The sequence below is a fragment of the Rana temporaria genome, chromosome 5 (assembly GCF_905171775.1).
Source record: "Rana temporaria chromosome 5, aRanTem1.1, whole genome shotgun sequence".
Taxonomy (NCBI): Eukaryota; Metazoa; Chordata; class Amphibia; order Anura; family Ranidae; genus Rana; species Rana temporaria.
The window spans coordinates 256,609,757-256,634,437 of NC_053493.1; the positions used below are offsets into that span (position 1 = coordinate 256,609,757).

At 42.7% G+C, this 24,681-nt stretch overlaps 1 protein-coding gene across 1 annotated transcript in view; it reads left to right on the forward strand.

Moving 5' to 3' along the window:
• Positions 1-24,681, forward strand: part of LOC120940737 (myosin regulatory light chain interacting protein) — a 51,572-nt gene that overhangs the window by 14,766 nt on the left and 12,125 nt on the right. The window contains exons 3-6 of the mRNA XM_040353754.1: positions 12,487-12,672; positions 16,443-16,640; positions 19,197-19,361; positions 24,505-24,681. The exon at positions 24,505-24,681 is cut by the window's right edge and continues 244 nt beyond it. Coding sequence (XP_040209688.1) covers positions 12,487-12,672; positions 16,443-16,640; positions 19,197-19,361; positions 24,505-24,681 — 726 coding nt within the window. The remainder of the gene's footprint in view (positions 1-12,486; positions 12,673-16,442; positions 16,641-19,196; positions 19,362-24,504) is intronic.

The following is a 24,681-nucleotide window of genomic DNA, read 5'->3' on the forward strand; positions in this document are numbered from 1 at the left end:
ATGCATTGCGGCACGCCCAGTAATTCACACCTCCTTGAAGTCTCTAACACGTAGAGAGCGTCCTGCCGCACAGATGTAGTTCCCAGGAGGGGGCGAGCACATTACTGACCACCGCAGTAAAGCCTCCCGTCAGGGGTGGTCAGTAAAATCAGACAAGCAGGAAGTGAACAGAGCAGAGAAGAAATGGAGCAACTTCTGAGCAAAAACGAACAATGAGGAAGTGAAAAGAGGAATGTCTGCAGGTAAAGTATGCTTTTTTTCCCCCAGAGCCGATGAGAGTGCCCGGTTAACACACACAGATCCTGGTTCTTTCAGGGGAGAAATGACTGATTGTATGTTCATACAAAGTATAAACAGTGATCTGTTCCCCTAGTCATTCCCATCCCCCTTCAGGTAGAACACGAAGAGGGAACACAACCCCTTGATCGCCCCCTAGTGTTAACCCCTTCCCTGCCTGTGAAATTTTTACAGTAATTGGTGCATTTTTATAGTGCTGATCGCTGTAAAATTGTTAATGGTCCCAAAAATGTGTCAAAAGTGTTTGATCTGTCTGCCATAATGTCGCAGTCCCCATAAATTGCAGATCGCCGACATTACTAGTAAAATAAATGATAATAAAAATGCCATAATTCGATTCCCTTTTTTGTAGACACTAACTTTTGCGCGACCCAATCAATATACAATTATTGCGTTATTTTTTGGTTAAAAAAAATGTAGAATACATATCGGCCTAAACTGAGGAAAAATTTGTTTTTTGAAAAAAAAAAATGGGATATTTATTATAGCACAAGTAAAGGGGTGTGTGGTGTGTTTTTTTTTTTTTTTCCTTGAAAATTGTCGCTGTTTTGTTTTTATAGCGCAAAAAAATCTAAACCGCAGAGATGATCAAATGCCACTAAAAGAAAGCTCTATTTGCGAGGGGGGAGGATGCAAATTGTGTTTGGGTACAGAGTCGTACGGCTGCAAAACTGTCCGTTAAAGCGAAGTAGTGCCAAATTGTAAAGTGCTCTGGTCAGTAGGTAAAATCTTCTGGGGCTGAGGCAGTTAACTACATAAGGACCAGAGGGATTTGCCCCCTTAATGACTAGGCCTTTTTTGCAATACGGCACTGCGTGGCTTTAACTGCCAATTGTTCGATGTTGTACCCAAACAAAATTGACGTGTGTTGTTGTTGTTTTATTTTTATTTTTTTCCATCCACAATTAGAGCTTTCTTTTGGTGGTATTTGATCACCTCCTGCAATTTTGTTTGAGGTGTGTGTGTGTGGTGTTTTTTTTTTTTTCACAGGACTTGACCCCTAGTATCACTTATTTGGCAGGCAGCTTCCTTTACGCATTTTTGGAACCAAAGAGTAGTCAAAGAGCACCCTGCCACACCAAGTACCTGTCGGTTGTAGGACTTGTTGGAAATGTTCATTAGGACAAACTTTACTAAAAATTGTACTTTTTTTTTTTTTTTTTCTTACATCGAATTGTATTAAAAAATCCAAATTGCTAACAGTAAAGCAGAAAACATTTTGATTACATTATTTCGCTGCATACTGTGCATAGCGGAGCACAAAGTCTGCCCTGTAGTAACCTCGTATACCAGACTGTGTTGTTATTATAGGTCATTCACAAGTACAGCAGAGCAGGAAACTCCCTCCCTCCCTTTAAAAAGCGCTGAGCTATTTTCCAGTGCTGGGTGCCAGATAAGTCTGTTTTTTCAGGAAGTATGTTGCATATACATGCCTGTATCCTTTCTGTCCCAGAATGCCTCACTTGGTTTGAGGGAGAAAAGACTGCCTGTCTGCCGCTTTGTCTCAAATGCAATCTTTTTCAGCATGTATATAATACATGTATGTATTCTGGTTTGGAATCCTGAATTATTTATCGCTGCTGGAAGCTGATTTTTATAATGCATTGCAAAGGAAAGCAGTACATTTATTAAGGACCCTGTAAAAAGCTAAATGCATAAATACATGATGGAAAGATGGATTTTTAGTACCTTTGGGCAATCAAGACTTATTGAGCTAGTTTGATCTTTTGGTTGTTGTGTATACCTTGCTAAAAAGTTTTATTTTTGTTTTATAGCAATTGTGAAGGTAAATGTCACAAATCCCAGCATATGGGGGGAGTGGAGGTTCTTCATCTACACTAAGGCCTCATTCACACCATGTGACTTCTCCAGTGTTGTGCTGCCAGACACAATATTGCACATCACATTATGGTGCCCATTCAGATCAATGCAGTATAGTACATTATTTTTATTTTTTTTCCCCCTAATCGACTTCAATGGGAGCTCATGAAGGACGAATGTGTTTGGTGCACTTTTTTTTGCCGAGTTGTGTTGAACAACCAGTCCTTTTTTTCTTTCTTTTTTTTCTACTAATTGTGCAGCAGCACTAGTGTGAACCTGAGCTAATATCCGCAGATCCAGAGAAATAAGCGGCTAAAGTTGCCTGCAAATATTGACTTTTCCTACTTTGCCGCATCCTGTCTTACTTTTTCTATTGGTCGTCGTGTTTTTTTTTTTTTTTTTCCTACATATAGTCGATAATTATGTGCGCCAGCCAGCTATATTTGCTCATTTATATGTGCAGGCTCTGCTTCCTGCATATTGTATAAAAAATAATTAAAGCTCCTACAAGCTGTTATTGAGAGATATAGATGTAGATCTATATTTGTTTTTTCTACTGCAAAAATGCCAATAAAATGCTAATGCTCCTAAATGCTATTACCAGCGCATTTTTTATTTTATTTTTTATAATATTTCTGCATCATGGAAAGTACCGTATTTGCCGGCGTATAAGGCGACCAGGCGTATAAGACAACCCCCTAATTTTGCAGTTTTTTAAGAATATTTTGCCTGTACTCACCGTATAAGATGACCCCCCTTCCGATGCTTCATATTTCTTTCTTCAGGAGCCATATTCTTCTTAATTCTTGCTGGAGATGGAGCCAATCACGGCGAGTGATGTATTCTATTAATTAATACAAAGCCTGCTTGGATTTGGCAGAGGCTGTAACATCAGCCCACGCCTCTCTGACTCTTAAAGCCAATCCGAGCAGCCTACTGTATGTAGGCACTCGGATTGGCAGAGGTTGTTACCCCAATCCGAGCAGGCTCTGTATTCATTTGAATACATCGCTCACCGGGATTGGCTAAGCGCTATATACTGTATGTAGCCGAAGCTACATACAGTATTACCGCCCATTCAGCAGGCATCTGAGCAGCTGACCCGGCGTATAAGACGACCCCTGCTTTTTGGCCAGTATTTTTAAGTGGTAGTCTTATACGCCAGCAAATACAGTAGGTTATATGGTTTTTCAATGGCATAGTTCAAACCAGTGCTTCCAGTTCCACAAAAAAGTAGAACATGCTGGACTGTACTGGAACACTGAAAAATGCTCTGAAACACATGTCCATATTTATGGTTAAAGCGGAGCTCCGCCCATTTAAAGTCGGCAGCTACAAAAAAGTGTAGCTGCTGACTTTTAATAATCAGACACTCACCTGTCCCAGATCCAGCGATGTGGGTGCAGGAAGCCTCCACTTCAATGTGCTGGTATTCTAACTGGGCACCCGGCTGTTGCTTTGTAGCTGGACGAAATGTGAATGGCTGTGCAATCTTCTGGGACCTGTGACATGTCCCAGAAGATTGCAGGGGGGTGGGGAAAGAGATGATCATCCTTCTGGCTTTGCCAGGGCAGAAAGTGGGAGCCTGTAAAAAAAACAGGGTACCTGCTCCCCCCCCCCCCCCCCCCAAAGTGGCATGTCGGAGGGTCACCAGTACTTAAAGTGGTTGTAAAGCAAACCTCACAACTTGCACCTCTACAGGTAAGCCTAGATTAAGGCGGTTACCTTAACCTACACGGTTAAGGAGATTTCACAAAAACTGACACCGATGTCTATGGCGCATGCGTGCCATAGACAATGGCGCAGGCGCACTTGGCGTGACGTTTTTGTGAATGGTAAGTTAGGGGGTTAATGACAAATTTTCGCGCATGCACAGGGATCGGCTGGTCCCACATGCATGCACGGGAATGACGTCATCGCCGCTCCGGCCAATCACAGTGGTGATAACAGAAAAGATTGCCTGACACGGCAGAGGGCGCGGAGGAGAACTTTGGGGTCTTCGATCTCAGGTAGGTCGATCATAATGAGCTAGTATGCTATGCATACTAGCTGATGACTTTCTCTTGTAGGGGTTTAAAAAAAAATGTTTTAATGAGGGTTTACTTCCTCTTTAAATTTTTGGGTGGAAATCTGCTTTAAGAAAGGGGGAGGGGTGCACTGTACTGCATTAAATGCACAGGAACTCATCAAAAACATGTCAAAAAGGTTCATGTAGAAAAGCATTTGGAACACATCCGGACGGTTTCTATGGTGTGAACTGGCCCTGAGGCTAAAAACAGCAGCTGATAAAAAAAAACGTGTGTGTGATTATTTTTTGCTGCACAGTTCAGCCTAAAGTCTGCTAGCTAAATATTTTTCAGTTTGCTACTTGTAAGCTTTTAGAGGAAGTCATATGATGACACGGTGTAACTGTGGGTCATTGACTCAGAGTAACCTCCTGTAATAACTACTTGCTGGAGATGTAGAATATAGATTGCTGTAATAGGACACCCTGCAGAAACAGTCACACCAACCTCTTCCCTTACCAGAGCAAAACTTCTTTATTTTTTTTTTTTTTAGAATTGAAACTGTTCTAAATGTAATATCCATTTAACATTTTTGTTTAGGTATGTGTGTGTTTTATTAGAGCGGCTTAATTAGAAATATACAGCTATATTGCTGAATGCTGCCATATGGCTCATTTTAAACCCATGTACATTGAAAAATTAGGCTGGTCATACATTAACCACTTCCTTACTGGGCACGTAAACCCCCTTCCTGCCCAGAGGACTTTTTGCAATTCGGCACTGCGTCGCTTTAACTGACAATTGCGTGGTCGTGCGACGTGGCTCCCAAACAAAATTGAAGTTTTTTTTCACAAATAGAGCTTTCTTTTGGTGGTATTTGATCACCTCTGCGGTCTTTATTTTTTGCGCTATAAACAAAAATAGAGCGACAATTTTGAAAAAAAAATAATTTTTTTTTTACTTGTTGCTATAATAAATAGCTCAATTTTTTTTTTTTTTTTTTTTTTATCCTCAGTCTAGGCCGATATGTATTCTACATATTTTTAGTAAAAAAAAAAAAAAAAATCGCAATAAGCGAATGGTTTGCGCAAAAGTTATAGCGCCTACAAAATAAGGGACAGAATTAATGGCGGCGATCTGCGATTTTTACTGCGACATTATGGCGGACACTTTTGACAAATTTTTGGCACCATTCACATTTATACTGCAATCAGTGCTATAAATATGCACGAATTACAGTATAAATGTGACTGGCAGGGAAGGGGTTAACACTAGGGGGTGAGGAAGGGGTTAAATGTATTCCCTATATAGTGTTCTAACTGTGGGGGAAGGGGGGTGGCCGATCTGTGTTTCTATGTACAAGAGACACAGATCGGTCTCCTCTCTCCCTGACAGCACCGCTGTCTGTGAGAGCCGGCAATGAGATATCTCATATGTAAACATATGAGATCATCTCTCATTGGCCGCACAGATCGCCTAGCAAACGGCCACTCCGATTGGCCGTTCACCAATCAGAGTGGCCGTTTGTGATTGGCTGTGTCCAAGGGACACGGGCAGCACAGAAGGTCCCCACTGCGCCCTCGGGAGCGCGGAAAGGGGCGTACGTCAAATGACGGCGCCCCAGAGAAGTAGAACCACCCTGCGGCCGTATATAGTCGTACGGCCGTCGGGAAGTGGTTGAGAAATGTTCCTTCAGCCATGGACAGAATATCACTCTAACTATGGAACGCTATTCCCACATCACTTTTAATGATCCAACCCCCCCCCCCTCCCCCAGCTAATGTATTGTGACTGGGTGTTTCCCCTGCCATCAGAATACAATGATTATTGGTGCTGACTATAACCCCCCCCCCCCCCCAAAAAAAAAGTGGCCACCATATCATAAATATGCATGATTCACAAGTCTGTATGGCAGGAGTGCTCACTATTTTGCATGATGTCCCTCTTGCCATCATTTTAAGAAAAACTAAAATGACTGCGCTTAAAGCAAATGCCGTGATCTCTGGCTATAGGGAAAAATTTTTTTTTTTTTTTTTTTCTCCCCATGTCATAGATTTAGAAGACCACAATCTGAAAAGCCCAGCTCAGCAGACTTCCCCTTTTTTTTATGTAGGACTTGAGACCTTTGTGTAACACAACCTTTTACATTGGGCTGACCTTTCACTTTGTAGAAAAATACATTTAGGCAAAAGTTGGAATGCTTTTGTTAGTGACACTAGGTTCGGAGAATTTTTTTATTTATTACACACATTAATATATATATATATATATATATATATATATATATATATATATATATATATATATATATATATATATATATATATATATATATATACATATACATACATACATACCATCCATACATACATACATACATACATACATACATACATACATACATACATACATACATACATACATACATACATACATACATACATACATACCATGCTTGCCTACACTGTGCAGCTCGTTTTGCACAGAGTGACCCCAATCATCCGCTTCTGGGGTCCCACAGTGGCTCTCACGGCTCCTCCCCCGCACGAGATAACCCCCTCTAGGAAGGTCTCTTCTGAGGGGATTACTCCTGTGTCATACACTCGGCGTCCATAGCTGCCGTGTTTGGATTTGATTGACAGCAGTGGGATTGATTGACTGTGCTGCTATCAATCTATCCAATGAAGAGCCTAGAAGCCTTGGAGAGCGCTGCAGGATCGCGTCCATGGAAATTTGGGGCTCAGGTAAGTAAAACATGGGCGCCGGACACAACAAAATATTTTCATAGGATGCATTAAGGTGAAAAAACACAAGGGTTTACAACCCCTTTAAATCTACAAAAAAACAATGCAATGATTTGGAAATTTCATCAACCTAAATTGTATTTAAAATGGAACAAAGAAAATCCATCAAGCGTTTAAACTGAGAGTGTGCCATTTTATAAAAAAAAGGGGTGGATCCATGTACGGGCTGCGCTTTGCTCAGTGGAGATCGTTTAAAAAAATAAATAACACCTAAAATGCAGACAGGGTGAATTATGTTTTTTTTTTTTACCATAATATGCATTTGTAAATGTTTTGAAAAATTTAAACTTTTTTTTTTTTTTTTTCTGAAAACATGCCTGTTGGTAATAGACCTGCAGAGTTTATTTTTGGATTATAAAGTCGGAGCCTGTAAAAGATCTTTATTGAAGCGCTGGCATCTCTCGGTCACTGTGTAATCTGTATCTGGCTGCGGGGTTGATATACTGTGAGATCTGTTGTTCAGTGTGTGACCTTCCCTCTGTAATGTAGGGGAAAGGTTACTACAGTGCAAACTATGAGACTTGTAATTGGAGAGCACCAGGTGCACAGAGCTCCCTCCACCCTCTATTGTGGCTGCCGCTCATCTATCCTCTATGGGCACCATTTCCTTTGTTAGTGTTTTCCATATCCAAGCCAATTAAAAGTAGGAATTGCTAGCCTCTTAATACATAGTCACTGAGCTTGTTCAGGTAGTTGTGATTGCTCTTTATTACTCGGGCAGATCCATTTTCCTCTTGGCACACATTACATATCCAAAGGATAATGATTCTGTAATGTTAGAATTCTTAGGAACTCATTTGGAAATCGAAATTTTAGCTTTGTTTCTTGTAAGAACTTTTTGAAATTTTGTGCTAGACAAGGAACCTGAAAGGGAACAAATAAAAGTAAATTTTTATATCCAATTAAAGGTTACAGGCTGGATTTCTGGCATTGAACTCGAGGTTAATGGCTACAAATGGAGTTTACATGTAGTGAGTTGGTTCAAGTAGCCAAAGTATCAATTTTGCATTAGTTGGTCCCGAGATTAAAGCTGGCACTAGATGAATTGAAATTCCCGCAGTTACAGAATGAATTTTGATCGGTTTCTGGCTGTCCCTGTTCGACCAGCTGGAAATCTGACATTTGGCGTCTGCAGCCAATCAGTCGCAGCCACTGATCAGTGTATTCTGACAGCAAAGGGTCTTCTATAGCCAGCTGTACACAACTGAGCCAGGTTGGTGGCCGCACTTTTTTTTTTTTTTTTTTCGCTCTCCCTACTGCGGGTAAACAGTTTGGTCACATTTTTTGCTTCCCCGTTCTGCAACTTGGAGGTTATTCCTATCCTGTAGCTTGTTTGTTGGTGCAAATTTTGCGAAGTCTAACCTTTCCTCTGACTCTGGCGTGTTTTTTTTTTTTTTTTTTTTAACCAGACTAACCAAATTTCAATTGGTGTATGGCCAGCTTTTAGTCCTGCTGTCCAGGACATCCAGACAAATACTTGTATTTTTCTTGTTAATATATAGTATTTTTACAACTTCTCTTGTGCCTGTGTTAACACAGCAGTGACATGTTATCAGTTACAACCTGCTGAGAGCTAAATGTGCTTTTCTCCTGAGACACTACTCGGCTGTGCAGACATTCCAGCAAAAAAAAGTTCCATCAGACAAACCTGCTTTCTGGTTAGCAATACTGGGGCTGTCTCCTAGAACTTTTTTTTTTCTCTTCTAGAAAGACAATTTGATCTGTGAACAGAGCCTCATATTAGATGCTTTCAGGAAAGCAGAAATTCCGGTATCTCAGATGAGACGTGTGTGAACACATTTGTTTGTAGTGATGAATCCCTTTAAAAATCCTTGAGCCCGAGACCCAAGTTGCAACCTGTAGCACAAGCTGAAGAAAGATTTAAGGGACACTAAAGGTTCCTGTTTAAAAAAAATAAAAACTGTGCAGCTTGTTATGCACAGTGGGCCCCGATCCTGGTCTTCTGGGGTACCTCAGCGGCTGTCTTGGCTCCTCCCCACGAGAACTAACCCCCTTCATGGGAGCTCACCTCCATGGGGGTTCTTGCAGACACGCTCCTGTGATACAGCCCGCGGCTATACCAGCTGACTGTATCACTCGGCCCCGCGGTGCGTCATTGGATGTGATTGACAGCAGTGTCAGTCAATGGCTGCGCTGCTATCAATCCATCCAATCAACGGCCAGACTGAGTGGAGAAGATGTCGGGCGAGCGCAGCGGGTGAACATGCTCAGGTTAGTAAAACGGGGGTGCTGGGGGGGGTGTCATTGCCAGGTTTTTTCACCTTAATGCATAAGGATGCATTAAGGTGGGGGGGGAAAACAAACCTTTACAACCCCTTTAAGGTTTTGGGGAGCTATGCAAGTGACTTTTTATAAAGTGGTCCTTTGTTCTTTTTCAACAAATGTTGTTATTTTCTGAATCTTTCAATTCCATATTTTGCATATGTGACACTTTTTTTTTTTCATATTTTTTTTTTTTTTTTTTTTGTGTCTATTTTATTTCATCCATCGACAGATGACAAACTGACATCAGTGTATCTTGATGGGGGAAAAACTGATGTAAATGGATGATCATCCATTTACAGCTGGATCCGTTTAAACGGATCAAAGTCCTAATTTTCTTCCACTGGTAAATGGTCTGTATTTCCATCTGTCTTTTGCATTGGTAGTGGATGTCAAAAAACTGATGCAGAAACTTATGAGCAGCTGAATGTTCTTTGATAAGATGTTGCTGAACTGATGACATGAACGGTCTGCATGTGTGAAAGGGGCCTTAAAGGGGTTGTAAAGGAAAACATTTTTTTCCCCCTAAATAGCTTACTTTTACCTTAGTGCAGTCCTCCAATTACCTCATCCTTCAATTTTGCTTTTAAATGTCCATACTTCTGAGAAATGCTCACTTCCTGTTCTTCTGTCTGTAACTCAACACCATAATGTGAGGCTTTCTCCCTGGTGTGGAGAAAGCCCCTTGAGGGGGCGAGCAGGAGTGTCAGGATGCACACTAACACAGCTCCTTTCTCTATCTGCAAAGAAGTGTCCTGACTTGCCTGCTCGCCCCCTCAAGAGGCTTTCTCCCTGGTGTAGAGAAAGCCTCTTGAGGGGGCAGGGGGCGAGCAGGCAAGTCAGGACGCTCTACTGAGCATTTCTCAGAAGAAATAAGGACATTTAAAAGCAAAATGAAAGGATGAGGTAAGTGAAGGAGGACTGCACTAAGGTAAAGGTAGTTCCCATATCCCCCCCCCCCCCCCCCCCACGTCTGCCAGCTGGCAGAAGACCCGAACAAAGCAATCCGGTCTCGGATCTAGTAATCCAGAAGCAATGGTATGACATTACTTCCTGGATTACTGCCATTTTAGGCGCCAGTTAAAAAAAAAAAGTATTGAAAAATACTGGTCTTGACATTTTTTGAATATCTGCAGAGGAGGGGTTTGGAGTCTTTAAAGATCCCCAATCTCTATTTCTTGTGAAAAAAAAAAAAAAAGATCCCCAATTTCTCTATAAAAAGAGTACATCGCATGCCTATTACTGTCATAGGATTTTTACATTCCTTGTGACCGCTATAACAGTGATAAACAAAGACCGTGTAAAGATGTTTTAATTGTACAAAATATTGGTAGGAGATATGGCCAAAATATCGGTATCGGCACTGAAAAATGATATAGGTTGATCCCTAATATATATTCCATAACTCTGGGGGGGGGGGGGGGTGTTTGGAGTAATATTGGCGATGTCACTGTTGTGCTGCTAACGGCATTTATTGCTGTAAGCTCTGACTTGAAGAAGCAAAGCCCTGCTTCTACCAAGATGGCTGCCTTAATACAGAAACCTGATGCAGAAGTAGCCTTGTCAAGCCAGCAGTGTTGATGTCGTCAAACGTTTTCGTCAACTATTTCATCTGTGCATTTTTACAGTGACTAAAAGTAAAGCACATTTTCGTCCACTGACTAAACTATGACAAATCCAAATCAATTTTCGTTAAAGAACAAAAAAGGGACAAATGGCAAGGAGGGACGTTTTACCTTCGTACTACCGCATTTACTGGTGTAACGCAGTGCGTGCCTGTTGTACATCGATTATGCTTTTACCAATGGGGGCGGGGATTGGGCAGTCCACCCCGGGTGCCACAAATTGGGGGGGGGGGGGGTATCTCATGCCGGCCACCGCGCCTCTCTTCCTGCCCCTTGGACAGCATTGCCAGACCCTTCTCCTACATCGCTCCTCCTGTGTCGCACTCATTGTAAAACAAAGCTTCTAAATACCTCAATAGCTCAGTTCTTGGTGACTGCTCTCCTCCTTGTGTTTTAGATTGGAGGAGAGCAGTCACATGGCCATCCATGGAACGCCAGAGCAGTCCGGGTCAATGACTGAACGCAACTATTGAGGTATTTGGAGACTTTAATTTACACTGACACAGGACGAGCATTGTGTGAGTCATGGCAGTGATTTATTAATTTTTTGAGTATGCTGACGGTGCTGTCCCAGGAGACTGGAGGTCTCCCGAGAGTGCAGGAGAGCTGTGTATTGTGCAGAGGTCAGGGGGGCTGTGTCATTTTAGTCAACTAAAATACGATGTTTAAAATGGGACTAAAATGGCTTTTTAGTTTAGGACTAAATTGAAATTTGTTGCCAAAATGTACACAGCAAGCCAGTAATGGGGTAGGGACAAATGGCTGCATGGAGATGATGGGCAATAAAGGCATCACTGTCATTTCTAGAATAGTTGTGTCATGTAACTGTTTTTTTTTTTTTTTTCTCTAGACATTGTGGCAAATTTGTAAAATTTGCTCTGAACATTGGAGTTTAGTGTGCCAGCTACATTGCTTGTGTACTGTATAAGATAAATGGGAGGAAAGAAATTTTGGACAGCCGCATTCCAATAAAAAGGTAAAAAGGTGTTGCCTTTTATTGTGGTAAAAAATACTACAAAAGCAAGAAAAAACAGCAAACAGTGGGGTAATAGAGCTAACTAGTTTCACATTGATAACCAATGCTTAGTCATAGCTAAAAGCATTGGTTATCAATGTGAAACAAGTTGGCTCTATTACCACACTGTTTGCTGTTTTTTTTCTTGCTTTTGTAATATTTTTTACCAGAATAAAAGGCAACACCTTTTTAACTTTTTATTGGAGTGCGGCTGTCCAAATTTTCTTTCCTCCCATTTATGCTCTGTGCATTGCCTGCACCCACTGGATTTTGGGCTATTTTATTTATCACTGAGGTACATCATCTGGAGCGGCGGTTCTTTCTTTGTACTGTATAAGATAGTTGGCACCATAAAGATTTGTATGTTTTTAGGTCACCCATGGCGTACCTAGGTTATTGTAATAGCCTAGGAAGATGGCCATGAGCTAATAGGAAATGACAGCTGGAACAGCTTAGATCACTGACAGCTTTTAATAGCAGTCCCATACTAATATGGAGAGGATGATTAACAATAACTTGTTGGTATTTTCAGTTTTTGCCCATTGATGCTTGGCGCATCCATGTAGCAGTGTATGTGTATATAAGATTTGACTTGCCCTATTTTAATGTTTTTTTCTACTCTCCCTCTCCTTTAGGCACATGTTTTTCTTGCACATTAAAGATGATCTATTGGCGGGTCGTCTCCAGTGTTCTCCAGAGCAGGCGGTAGAACTGAGTGCACTCCTGGCGCAGCTAGAATATGGCGATTATAATCAGAACACTGCCCAATACTGCTTCCAGAGTTTGTGCTCGAAGGAGCTTGGAACTGCCACTTTAGATGGGTAAGTCTTGTATAGGCTTTTGAGCTTAAATAGAGTTGCTAACTTGTGGCATAATTTGTGCATATACCGTATTTTCTGGCGTATAAGATGACCTTTTACACCGGAAATTACACAGCCAAAATCCGAGGGTTGTCTTATACGCCGGGTATAGCAGCTGCTCGATCGATATCAGCTGCCGGGTGCTCTGTACGGCTGCATGTATTCTGTATATGCGCCGCTTAGCCAATCCCGATGCACTCTGATGACAGAGCATGCTAAGCCTGCTCTGATTGGAGTAATAACCTCTGCCAATCCGAGCAGGCTACATTATGTAGCCTGCTCGGATTGGCAGAGGTTGTTAGCCTGCTCGGATTGGATTAGCATGCTCTGTCATCAACACAGTGCATCAGGATTGGCTGAGCGGCGCATATACAAACTACATACAGAGCACTCGGCAGGCTGCGGCTTCTTCATTTAATTAAAACCCATTACTTCCACACAAGGGGGTCGTCTAATACGGTGAGTAGACCACAAAACCACAGTTTTTAGCAGCATATTAGGGGGTTGTCTTATATGCCGAGGAGTCTTATACGCCGGTAAATAAAATAAAAAAATTCTAGCGGCCCTGTCTTTATCTTCTATTATTTTGTAACTATTTGCTTAAGTTTCTGATACTAATTAAAAAAACTACAATTCTACTGGGAGTAAATTTTCTAAGGCCGATTAGAATTTTGCCCCTAAAGAGTTAGCCAGGCCATACATGGTTCAAATCTCACCTGGTTCAGCAGGATCGGGTTAACATTTCAACCGTGTATGGGCAGGCTTAATGTACCAAGCTGATCGCTCAACATGGTTACAACTAACATCCCGGTCTTTACATGCGATTATTGCTAGCGGCTTTTATAGTCACTAGGAATAATCGCTGTCTTCTCCCGGTGGGGACAGCTTCCCCTGCTGGGTGAAGACAGTAGGAGGGATTCCCCCTTCAACATGATCTGTTTGATCAAGCGAGTTTTTCTTGCAACTCGTGATTGAAGGCATTTACTCTGTGTATGGCCAGCCTAGAAGGTAAAGTCTGTTGACATTCTAAACATAGAACGTCTGTTCTGTCCTAGTACAAACTACTTGACTTCCATGTGCTTTAAGGTTTTGCCATGCGGAGCCTGTTAATTTGGGAAAACAATTATCCCGTACAACTAGTCCGTGTAAACATAGGTGTGGTGAGCTGGAAGATGTGTACTTGGCTGCTGCACGTAATGTTCTCTTTTCTGACAGGCTTCCTATTTTTTCCCATGTGGCTTATATCTATATTTGGAGGTACATGTTTTTGAACATGTAAAATAAGCTTTAAAAAAGTGTGTGTAATTAAAATAGAATTCTCTTTACCCCCACATAAATGTCAGTTGAGTCAGCAAAGTTTACCGTGACAGTTTTTGATAGGCCAAAACAGCTGTGTGCTGCTACATGCCAGTCTGATATGTATGAATGGGGAAGTTTGTGAGTGTATGTTCAGCTTGTTGGAATTCTTTCAGCCATAATCCTCAAACACTGATCCTGTATTTGTTTCTTATGCCTTCTTTTTAAAAGCACTGTATAGTCAGAGTAGACAGCCTCGTAGAAAACAATACACTTCCTGTAAAAGTAATCTTGACAGTTGTTAAAGCATATGTAAACCCAATTGCAAAAGTTTCAAGCTTTAACATTTGTGAGATGGGATAGATAGAAGTTTAAAGCCCGGTTAGGTTATGTGTAAAGAAAAAAAAAATTGTCCTAAGCTCTGAACATCTTGTGGAGCACTGTTCAGTCCATCATCCGAAAATGGAAAGCGTATTGTATAATTGCAAACCTACCGAGACATGGCCGTCTGCCGAAACTGATAGGCTGGGCAAGGAGAGCATTAATCGGAGAAGCAGCCAAGAGGTCCATGGTAACTCTGGAGGAGCTGCAGAGATCCACAGATCAGGTGGAAGAATCTCTCCACCGAACAACCATTAGACATGCACTCCACAAATCTGACGTTTATGAAAGAGTAGCAAGAAGAAAGCCACATGTTGAAAGAGCCATAAACTGTTGGCGAGAAGCCATGTGGGGGACACAGAAAACGTGTAGAAGAAGGTGCTCTGCTCAGACAATTTTTTTTTAAACTTTTTGGCCTAAAAGCAAAACGCTACGCGTGGTGGAAAACTAACGCTGCACATCATTCCCACTGTGAAACATGGTGGTGTCGGCATCATGTGCGGATGCTTTTCTTCAGCAGGGACAGGGAAACTGGTCAGATGATGGGAAGATGGATGGAGCCAAATACAGGGCAATCTTAAAAGCAAATCTATTGGGAGTCTGCAAAAGATTTGAGACTAGGCCGGAGGTTCACCTTCCAGCAGGACAACGACCCTAAACCTACAGCCAGAGCTACACTGTAATGGATTAGATCAAAGCATATTCATGTGTTAGAATGGCCCAGTCCAGACCTAAATCCAATTGAGAATCTGTGGCAAGACTTGAAAATTGCTGTTCACAAATGCCGCCCATCTAATCTGACAGAACTTGAGCTATTTTGCAAAGAATGGCCAAAATTTCACTCCAGGACTACAAAGCTGGTAGAGACCTCCCCAAAAAGACTTGCAGCTATAATTGCAGTGAAAGGTGGTTCTATAAAATATTGACTACAAATGCACACTACACTTTTCACATATTTTGTAAAACAAAATTGAAAACCATTTATTTTTCTTCCACTTCCTAATTATGTGCCCCTTTGTGTTGGTCTTTGACATAAAATCCCAATAAAATACATTTATATTATCTGTTGTAACGTGACATCCTGTTTTTAGGATGCCAACTATGTCCATCTCTACCAGCTTATGCTCCTGCGTTTTTTTTTATGTATAACAAGTGGCAGTTTAATACATTGTGCTTTAGCAAACTAAATGTAATTTTTGTTGCTTAACTGTTTAAACTAGATGTAAATGCTAAGCCATTGTAGCAGCAAATCGACTCTACTGCTGCGTACACACGATCGGAAATTCCGACAAAAGTTGGATGTGAACTTTTGGTCAGAAATTCCGACCATGTGTAGGCTCCATCTGACTTTTTCTGTCTGAATTCCCGACAGCAAAAATTTGAGTTCTTTTTGGAAATTCCGATCGTCTGTATGCAATTTCAGCACGCAAAAAAAGCTCATACTCGGAATCATTGAACTTAATTTTTTTTCTCGGTTCGTTGTAGTGTTGTACGTCACTGCGGTCGGAATTTTGTGTGACCGTGTGTGAGCCAAAATGCCGGGGGGGAAAAGATCCACTGTTTTCTTGTCGGAATTTCTGATGGTGTGTATGTGGCATAACGCTAATTAAATAAGATGAAGCTTGTTAGTCGCATGAAAAATTTACCGGTACTTCTAGCTGCACACTCCTCTATCAATACACATGTTCACTGAAATGTACTACAAGTTTTTCATATTACTAGATGCTTTTTTTTTCTTCATATTTTAAAGTCCAATAAGGGTAAAGCATGAATGTCCCGGTGTTTGCCTTGCTTATTAGTTGCCTTGCTTATTAGTAGCATTATGCAATCTCTTGTAATGAGATTATCCTGTAGCAGTATGTGCATGCAGTGGACCATCTTGTATACTTGATAAGGGATATTTAGAAAATCCATAAGAGATTAGCAAGGAATGTTCACTTAACATTGTCAACAATCGGCGCTAGTACAAGTTTTAAATATGCATTTGTTGAGTGGATTGCATAGATTTTGTGCCACGCAAATAATTGTATTTTATTTTCTTCCCAACCTAACAGTATTATTGAGAAGCATAAAGGTTTGGAAGAACTAAGCCAGGCATCCGGAGAATATCAAGTTCTTCAGCTTGTGTCCACACTGGAAAACTATGGGGTGGAGTGGCATTCCTCGCGAGATGCTGAGGGACAAAAGCTCATTATTGGAATTGGCCCTGAGGGTGTATCCATTTGCAAAGAAGACTTCAGCTTGATTAACAGGTAGATATTAGAATTCACTGCAATACCTCCATTATTGCGTCTTAACTGGGACACGAGATGTCATTAAACTGTAAATGTGTTGTATGCTAAGCAAGTCATGCAGGCTTCCTAATTGTTACAAGGGGGGGGGGGGGGGTCTAGAACCAGTTGGAAGGAAACCTGTACCACAGGAAGCTTTTTGGGATTCAGGTTCAGAATCTATTTGGCTAGATGGTTTTCTATAGTATTAACTCTCTAGTGTTATTGCTACAGTTTAAACCAGGGATATGCAATTAGCGGACCTCCAGCTGTTGCAAAACTACAAGTCCCATCATGCCTCTGCCTCTGGGTGTCATGCTTGTGGCTGTCAGAATCTTGCCATGTCTCATGGGAGTTGTAGTTCTGCAACAGCTGGAGGTCCGCTAATTGCAAATCCCTGGTTTAAACTTTATTTTGGCATTGCCAAAAATTTAGGGGTGCATCATAAAGCCCTAAGCTGGCCATACACTAACATTTTCTTGTATAACTTTTAGATTTGGCAAAAACCATATAATGGGTTAACCCTAAACATTTTCAATTTGTATGCAATCGGGAAGGCCCTTGCACTGCATAGTTGAGTGTAATTTTAAATGAAATTGAATAAGAAAATTGTATAATGTATAGACGGCCTTCTATTGTGTGTCTTTTTGTGATGTCTGCCTTCCCTTGACTCTGGATGTTTTTTATAGTGTGCGTGTGATTTTTTTTTTCTGCAGTCAAACTCCCAATGTTGTTCTTGGTCAATGCACACATAGCCCGCTATCCGCCCGTTTTTGGCAGTGGCGTTTTGTGGCTTTAAAATTAAAACTAGTGTGTTTAGAGTTTCTCGGCTGTAAAAACGCTCCAACGTCAAATGCTAAAAGGTAGCTCACCAGCTTTTTTTTTTTTTTATCCATTAACCACTTCCCGACCGCCGCATGTATATGTACGTCCACAGAATGGCACATACAGGCAAATGGGAGTACATGTACGCCCTTGCCTTCTAGCGGGTGAGGGGTCCGATCGTGACCCCCCCCCCCCCGCTACATGCGGCGGTTGTGTTCCCTCGGGGAGCGATCCGGGACAACGGAACGGCTATTTGTTTATCGCTCCCCGGAGCTGAAGAACGGGGAGAGCCGTGTGTAAACACGGCTTCCCCGTGCTTCACTGTGGCGGCGTATCGATCGAGTGATCCCTTTTATAAGGGAGACTCGATCGATGATGTCATTCCTACAGCCACACCCCCAAACAGTTGTAAACACATACTAGGTGCACCCTAACTCCTACAGCGCCCCCCTGTGGTTAACTCCCAAACTGAAACTGTCATTTTCACAATAAAGAATGCAATTTAAATGCAGTTTTTGCTGTGAAAATGACAACGGTCCCAAAAATGTGTCAAAATTGTCCGAAGTGTCCGCCATAATGTCGCAGTCACGAAAAAAATCGCTGATCGCCGCCATTAGTAGTAAAAAAATTATTTTTTATAAAAATGCAATACAACTATCCCCTATTTTGTAAACGCTATAAATTTTGCGCAAACCAATCGATAAACGCTTGAGATTTTTTTTTTATTTTTTTTTTTTTTACTAAAAATAGGTCGAAGAATACGTATCGGCCTAAACTGAGGGAAAAACATTTTTTTAGATATGTTTTTGGGCGATATTTATTCTAACAAAAAGTAAAAAATATTGCATTTTTTTTCAAAATTGTCGCTCTATTTTTGTTTATAGCGCAAAAAATAAAAACCGAAGAGGTGATCAAATACCACCAAAAGAAAGCTCTATTTGTGGGGAAAAAAGGACGGCAATTTTGTTTGGGAGCCACGTCGCACGACCGCGCAATTTTCTGTTAAAGCGACGCAGTGCCGAATCGCAAAACCTGGCCTGGGCATTTAGCTGCCTAAAGGTCCGGGGCTTAAGTGGTTAAAGAATATATATATATAATATATAGCGTGCATGAGGCCTGAATGATGAGGTGGGGCATAAATGCTTTGCTGTCCCTTTTGAGAATGAGGGTTATCTACTCTGCCTAATACGGGTTTTTGACGTCCCCCGTAATAAAGCTTTTAATGCAATAAAACAATAGTGGGATTGTAAATTGCTGTAATAACGAATGGAATGGAATGGAATGGGATCGTAATCCCAAAACACGAATACTGAAAACGTGAGACTAGCATAGATTTGCACTTGCTACCAGTGTAAGGGCATTTTCACACTGGGGTGGTGTCAATGGTAAAGGGGCGCTAGTTTTAGCAGTGCTTTTACCCCCCGCTAGTGGCCGAAGAAAAGGTTAGTGTCCATTTAAAAGGGCAGGGTGTTTTGGGAGCGGTGTATATACTGCTCCCACACCGCCCCAAAGATGCTGCTTGCAGGACTTTTTTTTGGCCAAGAACACTGCCCCGGTGTGAAAGCACTCGGGCTTTTGCACTGGGGAGGCATGGTAGGTGCTTTTCCGGCGCATTTTTTTTAGTGCTAAAGCGCCTTGGTATGAAAGAGTATTTGTATTTTAATGTATATTTTATAGCGGGTAATCTTACAAATGTTGTTTTCCCCCTAATAGGATTACATATCCAGTGATTCAAATGGCAACTCAATCGGGGAAGAATGTATACTTGACGATAACGAAGGAGTCTGGGAATAGTTTGGTTCTTCTTTTTAAAGTGATCAGCACCAGAGCAGCTAGCGGTCTCTACAGAGCGATAACGGAAACGCATGCATTTTACAGGTTTGTGTGCACTGAAGAGGAAACATTAATTATGATTTTATTGAATAAGTTGCATGATCCATATGCCATCAGATCTCTGAGCCTCAAATACCTGGTTCTTTTAATTTAACCAGTAACGTGATCGGTTGTGAAAGTTTCTGGTCTTGAACATTGCATGCTGTTCGTTCTAGCATAGGAAATGTTTCAGGTCTGTTTGCACTCTCCTTGCTTCTTATCTTTAGCCAGTAATCCCTTCCCCCCCTTAATTTTTACAGCTTTAACACTTTTTTACAGACCTGATGGGGGAGGGGGGCATTTAGGCTTCATTCTCACCAATGTGTTTTTCATGCTTTTTGCAGAAATGTAGAACTTTTTTTTTTTTTTTCATGGGTTTCTATGGAACACGGTCACATTAATGCAATGACATTTGTCATAGAAATAATTAATAACGCACGTACATAATTAATTTGAGCTATAAAACAACTTTTTTGTCTATATAAAAAGTAAAGCAAAGAATAGCGCTGCGTAAAAGAGAAAAATATTACATTTATTGATACCGAGATGAGTAATGATAAGTTCAGAGACAGAGGCACAGTGAGGGACAGTGAGAGACAGAGGGACAGTGAGAGACAGAGGGACAGTGAGAGACAGAGGGACAGTGAGAGACAGAGGGACAGTGAGAGACAGAGGGACAGTGAGAGACAGAGGCACAGTGAGAGACAGAGGCACAGTGAGAGACAGAGGCACAGTGAGAGACAGAGGCACAGTGAGAGACAGAGGCACAGTGAGAGACAGAGGCACAGTGAGAGACAGAGCAGAGGCACAGTGAGAGACAGAGGCACAGTGAGAGACAGAGGCACAGTGAGAGACAGAGGCACAGTGAGAGACAGAGGCACAGTGAGAGACAGAGGCACAGTGAGAGACAGAGGCACAGTGAGAGACAGAGGCACAGTGAGAGACAGAGGCACAGTGAGAGACAGAGGCACAGTGAGAGACAGAGGCACAGTGAGAGACAGAGGCACAGTGAGAGACAGAGGCACAGTGAGAGACAGAGGCACAGTGAGAGACAGAGGCACAGTGAGAGACAGAGGCACAGTGAGAGACAGAGGCACAGTGAGAGACAGAGGCACAGTGAGAGACAGAGGCACAGTGAGAGACAGAGGCACAGTGAGAGACAGAGGCACAGTGAGAGACAGAGGCACAGTGAGAGACAGAGGCACAGTGAGAGACAGAGGCACAGTGAGAGACAGAGGCACAGTGAGAGACAGAGGCACAGTGAGAGACAGAGGCACAGTGAGAGACAGAGGCACAGTGAGAGACAGAGGCACAGTGAGAGACAGAGGCACAGTGAGAGACAGAGGCACAGTGAGAGACAGAGGCACAGTGAGAGACAGAGGCACAGTGAGAGACAGAGGCACAGTGAGAGACAGAGGCACAGTGAGAGACAGAGGCACAGTGAGAGACAGAGGCACAGTGAGAGACAGAGGCACAGTGAGAGACAGAGGCACAGTGAGAGACAGAGGCACAGTGAGAGACAGAGGCACAGTGAGAGACAGAGGCACAGTGAGAGACAGAGGCACAGTGAGAGACAGAGGCACAGTGAGAGACAGAGGCACAGTGAGAGACAGAGGCACAGTGAGAGACAGAGGCACAGTGAGAGACAGAGGCACAGTGAGAGACAGAGGCACAGTGAGAGACAGAGGCACAGTGAGAGACAGAGGCACAGTGAGAGACAGAGGCACAGTGAGAGACAGAGGCACAGTGAGAGACAGAGGCACAGTGAGAGACAGAGGCACAGTGAGAGACAGAGGCACAGTGAGAGACAGAGGCACAGTGAGAGACAGAGGCACAGTGAGAGACAGAGGCACAGTGAGAGACAGAGGCACAGTGAGAGACAGAGGCACAGTGAGAGACAGAGGCACAGTGAGAGACAGAGGCACAGTGAGAGACAGAGGCACAGTGAGAGACAGAGGCACAGTGAGAGACAGAGGCACAGTGAGAGACAGAGGCACAGTGAGAGACAGAGGCACAGTGAGAGACAGAGGCACAGTGAGAGACAGAGGCACAGTGAGAGACAGAGGCACAGTGAGAGACAGAGGCACAGTGAGAGACAGAGGCACAGTGAGAGACAGAGGCACAGTGAGAGACAGAGGCACAGTGAGAGACAGAGGCACAGTGAGAGACAGAGGCACAGTGAGAGACAGAGGCACAGTGAGAGACAGAGGCACAGTGAGAGACAGAGGCACAGTGAGAGACAGAGGCACAGTGAGAGACAGAGGCACAGTGAGAGACAGAGGCACAGTGAGAGACAGAGGCACAGTGAGAGACAGAGGCACAGTGAGAGACAGAGGCACAGTGAGAGACAGAGGCACAGTGAGAGACAGAGGCACAGTGAGAGACAGAGGCACAGTGAGAGACAGAGGCACAGTGAGAGACAGAGGCACAGTGAGAGACAGAGGCACAGTGAGAGACAGAGGCACAGTGAGAAGGCACAGTGAGAGACAGAGGCACAGTGAGAGACAGAGGCACAGTGAGAGACAGAGGCACAGTGAGAGACAGAGGCACAGTGAGAGACAGAGGCACAGTGAGAGACAGAGGCACAGTGAGAGACAGAGGCACAGTGAGAGACAGAGGCACAGTGAGAGACAGAGGCACAGTGAGAGACAGAGGCACAGTGAGAGACAGAGGCACAGTGAGAGACAGAGGCACAGTGAGGGGAGCACAGAGCCAGGCACAGTGAGAGACCGAGGCCACAGTGAGAGACAGAGGCACAGTGAGAGACAGAGGCACAGTGAGAGACAGAGGCACAGTGAGAGACAGAGGCACAGTGAGAGACAGAGGCACAGTGAGAGACAGAGGTGCTTGGTTAGGACATCATACACTGATTCTGTCCATCTCCCTTGACTGATCTTGACTGATATACCCCTCAGACTACACCTTTTCCCTCCAAACTCAAGTTCCCGAGTATTCGATTGGTTGCCTCTATTGAGTCTTTTCAGTAATGACCCCCAACCGGTAACCTCCTCTTGACACCTACCAACTTCCCTTGTGATCACCCACTCACATATTTCCCACACTTAGTATCTCACAAGGACATAATTGGACATGTTCAATTAACACAGGGAGTCCTATTGTGTTCCTTAAAGTGGAAGTAAACCCTACTATTGTTTTCAGCCAAGGAAGCTGCCATCTTGGCCTCTGTTTAATCTGCAACTGCCATGATGCTGCACATGTGATCCGTTATGACACCGGTCATTGGATGGTTTGACAGTTTGGTTGAGAGCACAACCAATGTGACAGCTAGCATTTCCGGCATGCCGGGAATGTTAACTGTTTTTTGAAACTATAAAATAGAAGGGTTTACTTCCACTTTAATCAGACAAGAGATGAAAGGAACCTTTTCTAATATACAGGTGGCCACTTCCTATCAGGAAATATATTGTAACTATCAAATGGTATGCAGCTATCCTTTGAAGCGTAGTCACACCAGTATGCAAAGGGCCCCTGCTATGATGGAATTATCACCTGGGACCTTTTCCAGGAAGAAGTCCTTTTTTTAAAAGACAGCTGAGCCCTTTAATTTTGTCATATCACAACCTTGAATCAGTCCAGTAAAACATACATTCATCTTTGCACTGGTATAAAATATAAAGTTCAAACTTTCCACCACACATTTTAACACAAACAGTACTTGTTTTTTTTTTTTTTTTTTGGTTCCATAGACTTCAATGGAGAAGCTTTAGAAAAGCATGTAATGTGGTGTTTACCATGATTTTCATTTTTTCATCAGCCCAACAAATGTGTGTTCCCCCTCTCCCGAAATAAAATCGCAGGAAAAAACCTGTGGTAAGCACTGCAGAAATGCTCAAAAGCAACATGCATAGATGTTAATTGATCATCAGAAGTGTGTATCTGACAGGCTGGTTGTCAGATGAAAGCCATCTGGCGGCTATGCAGCTGCCTAGTTCCTTCTAAACACCCCCAGGTAATGTATGTGTAAAGAGTCGCTTCCGGGTCCCCATGTCACTTTCTCCAGCCTATATGGACGGGGAAGAATCTAATGCAGTGCACTACATTGGATTCATTGGAGAACAGTTAAGACATTGGGGGATTTTTAGTCTTGTGCCAAGAAGGTTTAGGTAAAAAAAAAAAAGTTTCACCACCCCCTCCAACAAAAAAATTGGCACACTCGAACGTAAATGCATGTGTCGTGGGCGCCCATGATTGCACTGCATAGCTTGCATATTATAGTGAAGTTTGTCTCCATTTCATAGGCGCAGGTATTTTTTAAGGTTTCACGTGTGGAGTATCTGGTCGACGCAACTTCATCTTTTATATTTTACCAACAAATTGGGTAAATGATTGCATGTTGTGTCCCCCTAAAATTAACTTTCGTTTATTTTTTGCATATCCTAAACTGTTGCTTGTCGTGTAACACAAAAAATTGGAACTACCGACATTTTTGTGTATAGGGTGTATGGTTTTAGAAAATATACAATGTGTTGGCGGTTTTATGTAATCTTCATGCCTTTTTTATTTTATTTTTTTGCACACAAAAAAATACTACTCTGGCAAAGAAACGTGTTAAAGGAGTTCTCCAAGCTAAAACTTTTAACCCCCGCTGTGCCCGGGCTGTAAAACTATACAAAATAAACTTTCACTTACCTGCCTACGATCCCCCGTTGTTCCGATATCGCCGCCCGTGCTCCGGTCCCTGTCAGCTTCCTCTTCCTGCGGGTCGGTGACTTCACTCTGCGCTCAGCCTATCAGCGGCCACGGCGGGACATTGCTGCGGCCGCTGATAGGCTGAGCGCACTGTGAGTCACCGACCCGCAGGAAGTGGAAGAGACCGGGACCGGAGAACGGGACGGCGATATCGGAACAACGGGGGATCGTAGGCAGGTAAGTGAGAGTTTATTTTGTATAGTTTTACAGCCCGGGCACAGCGGGGGTTAAAAGTTTTAGCTTGGAGAACTCCTTTAAGTATCCTGTTGTATGTGAATTGTCCGTTTTTTAAATACTCTAATCTGACAGCTGTGATCATGAATGGTTATGCAATTGCACACGTTGAGACCTGCAATAATCTAGTAGAATGTGAAGTGTTCAGCCTACAGTAACTATATTGGATTAATGTTGATAACTTTCTTTTTCTCTTTTATTCAAGATGTGACACAGTTACAAGCGCTGTTATGATGCAGTACAGCAGAGATCTTAAGGGTCACTTGGCATCTCTTTTCCTGAATGACAATATCAACGTTGGAAAAAAGTATGTATTTGACATCAAAAGGACATCAAAGGAGGTCTACGACCACGCAAGGAGAGCCTTGTACAATGCTGGCAT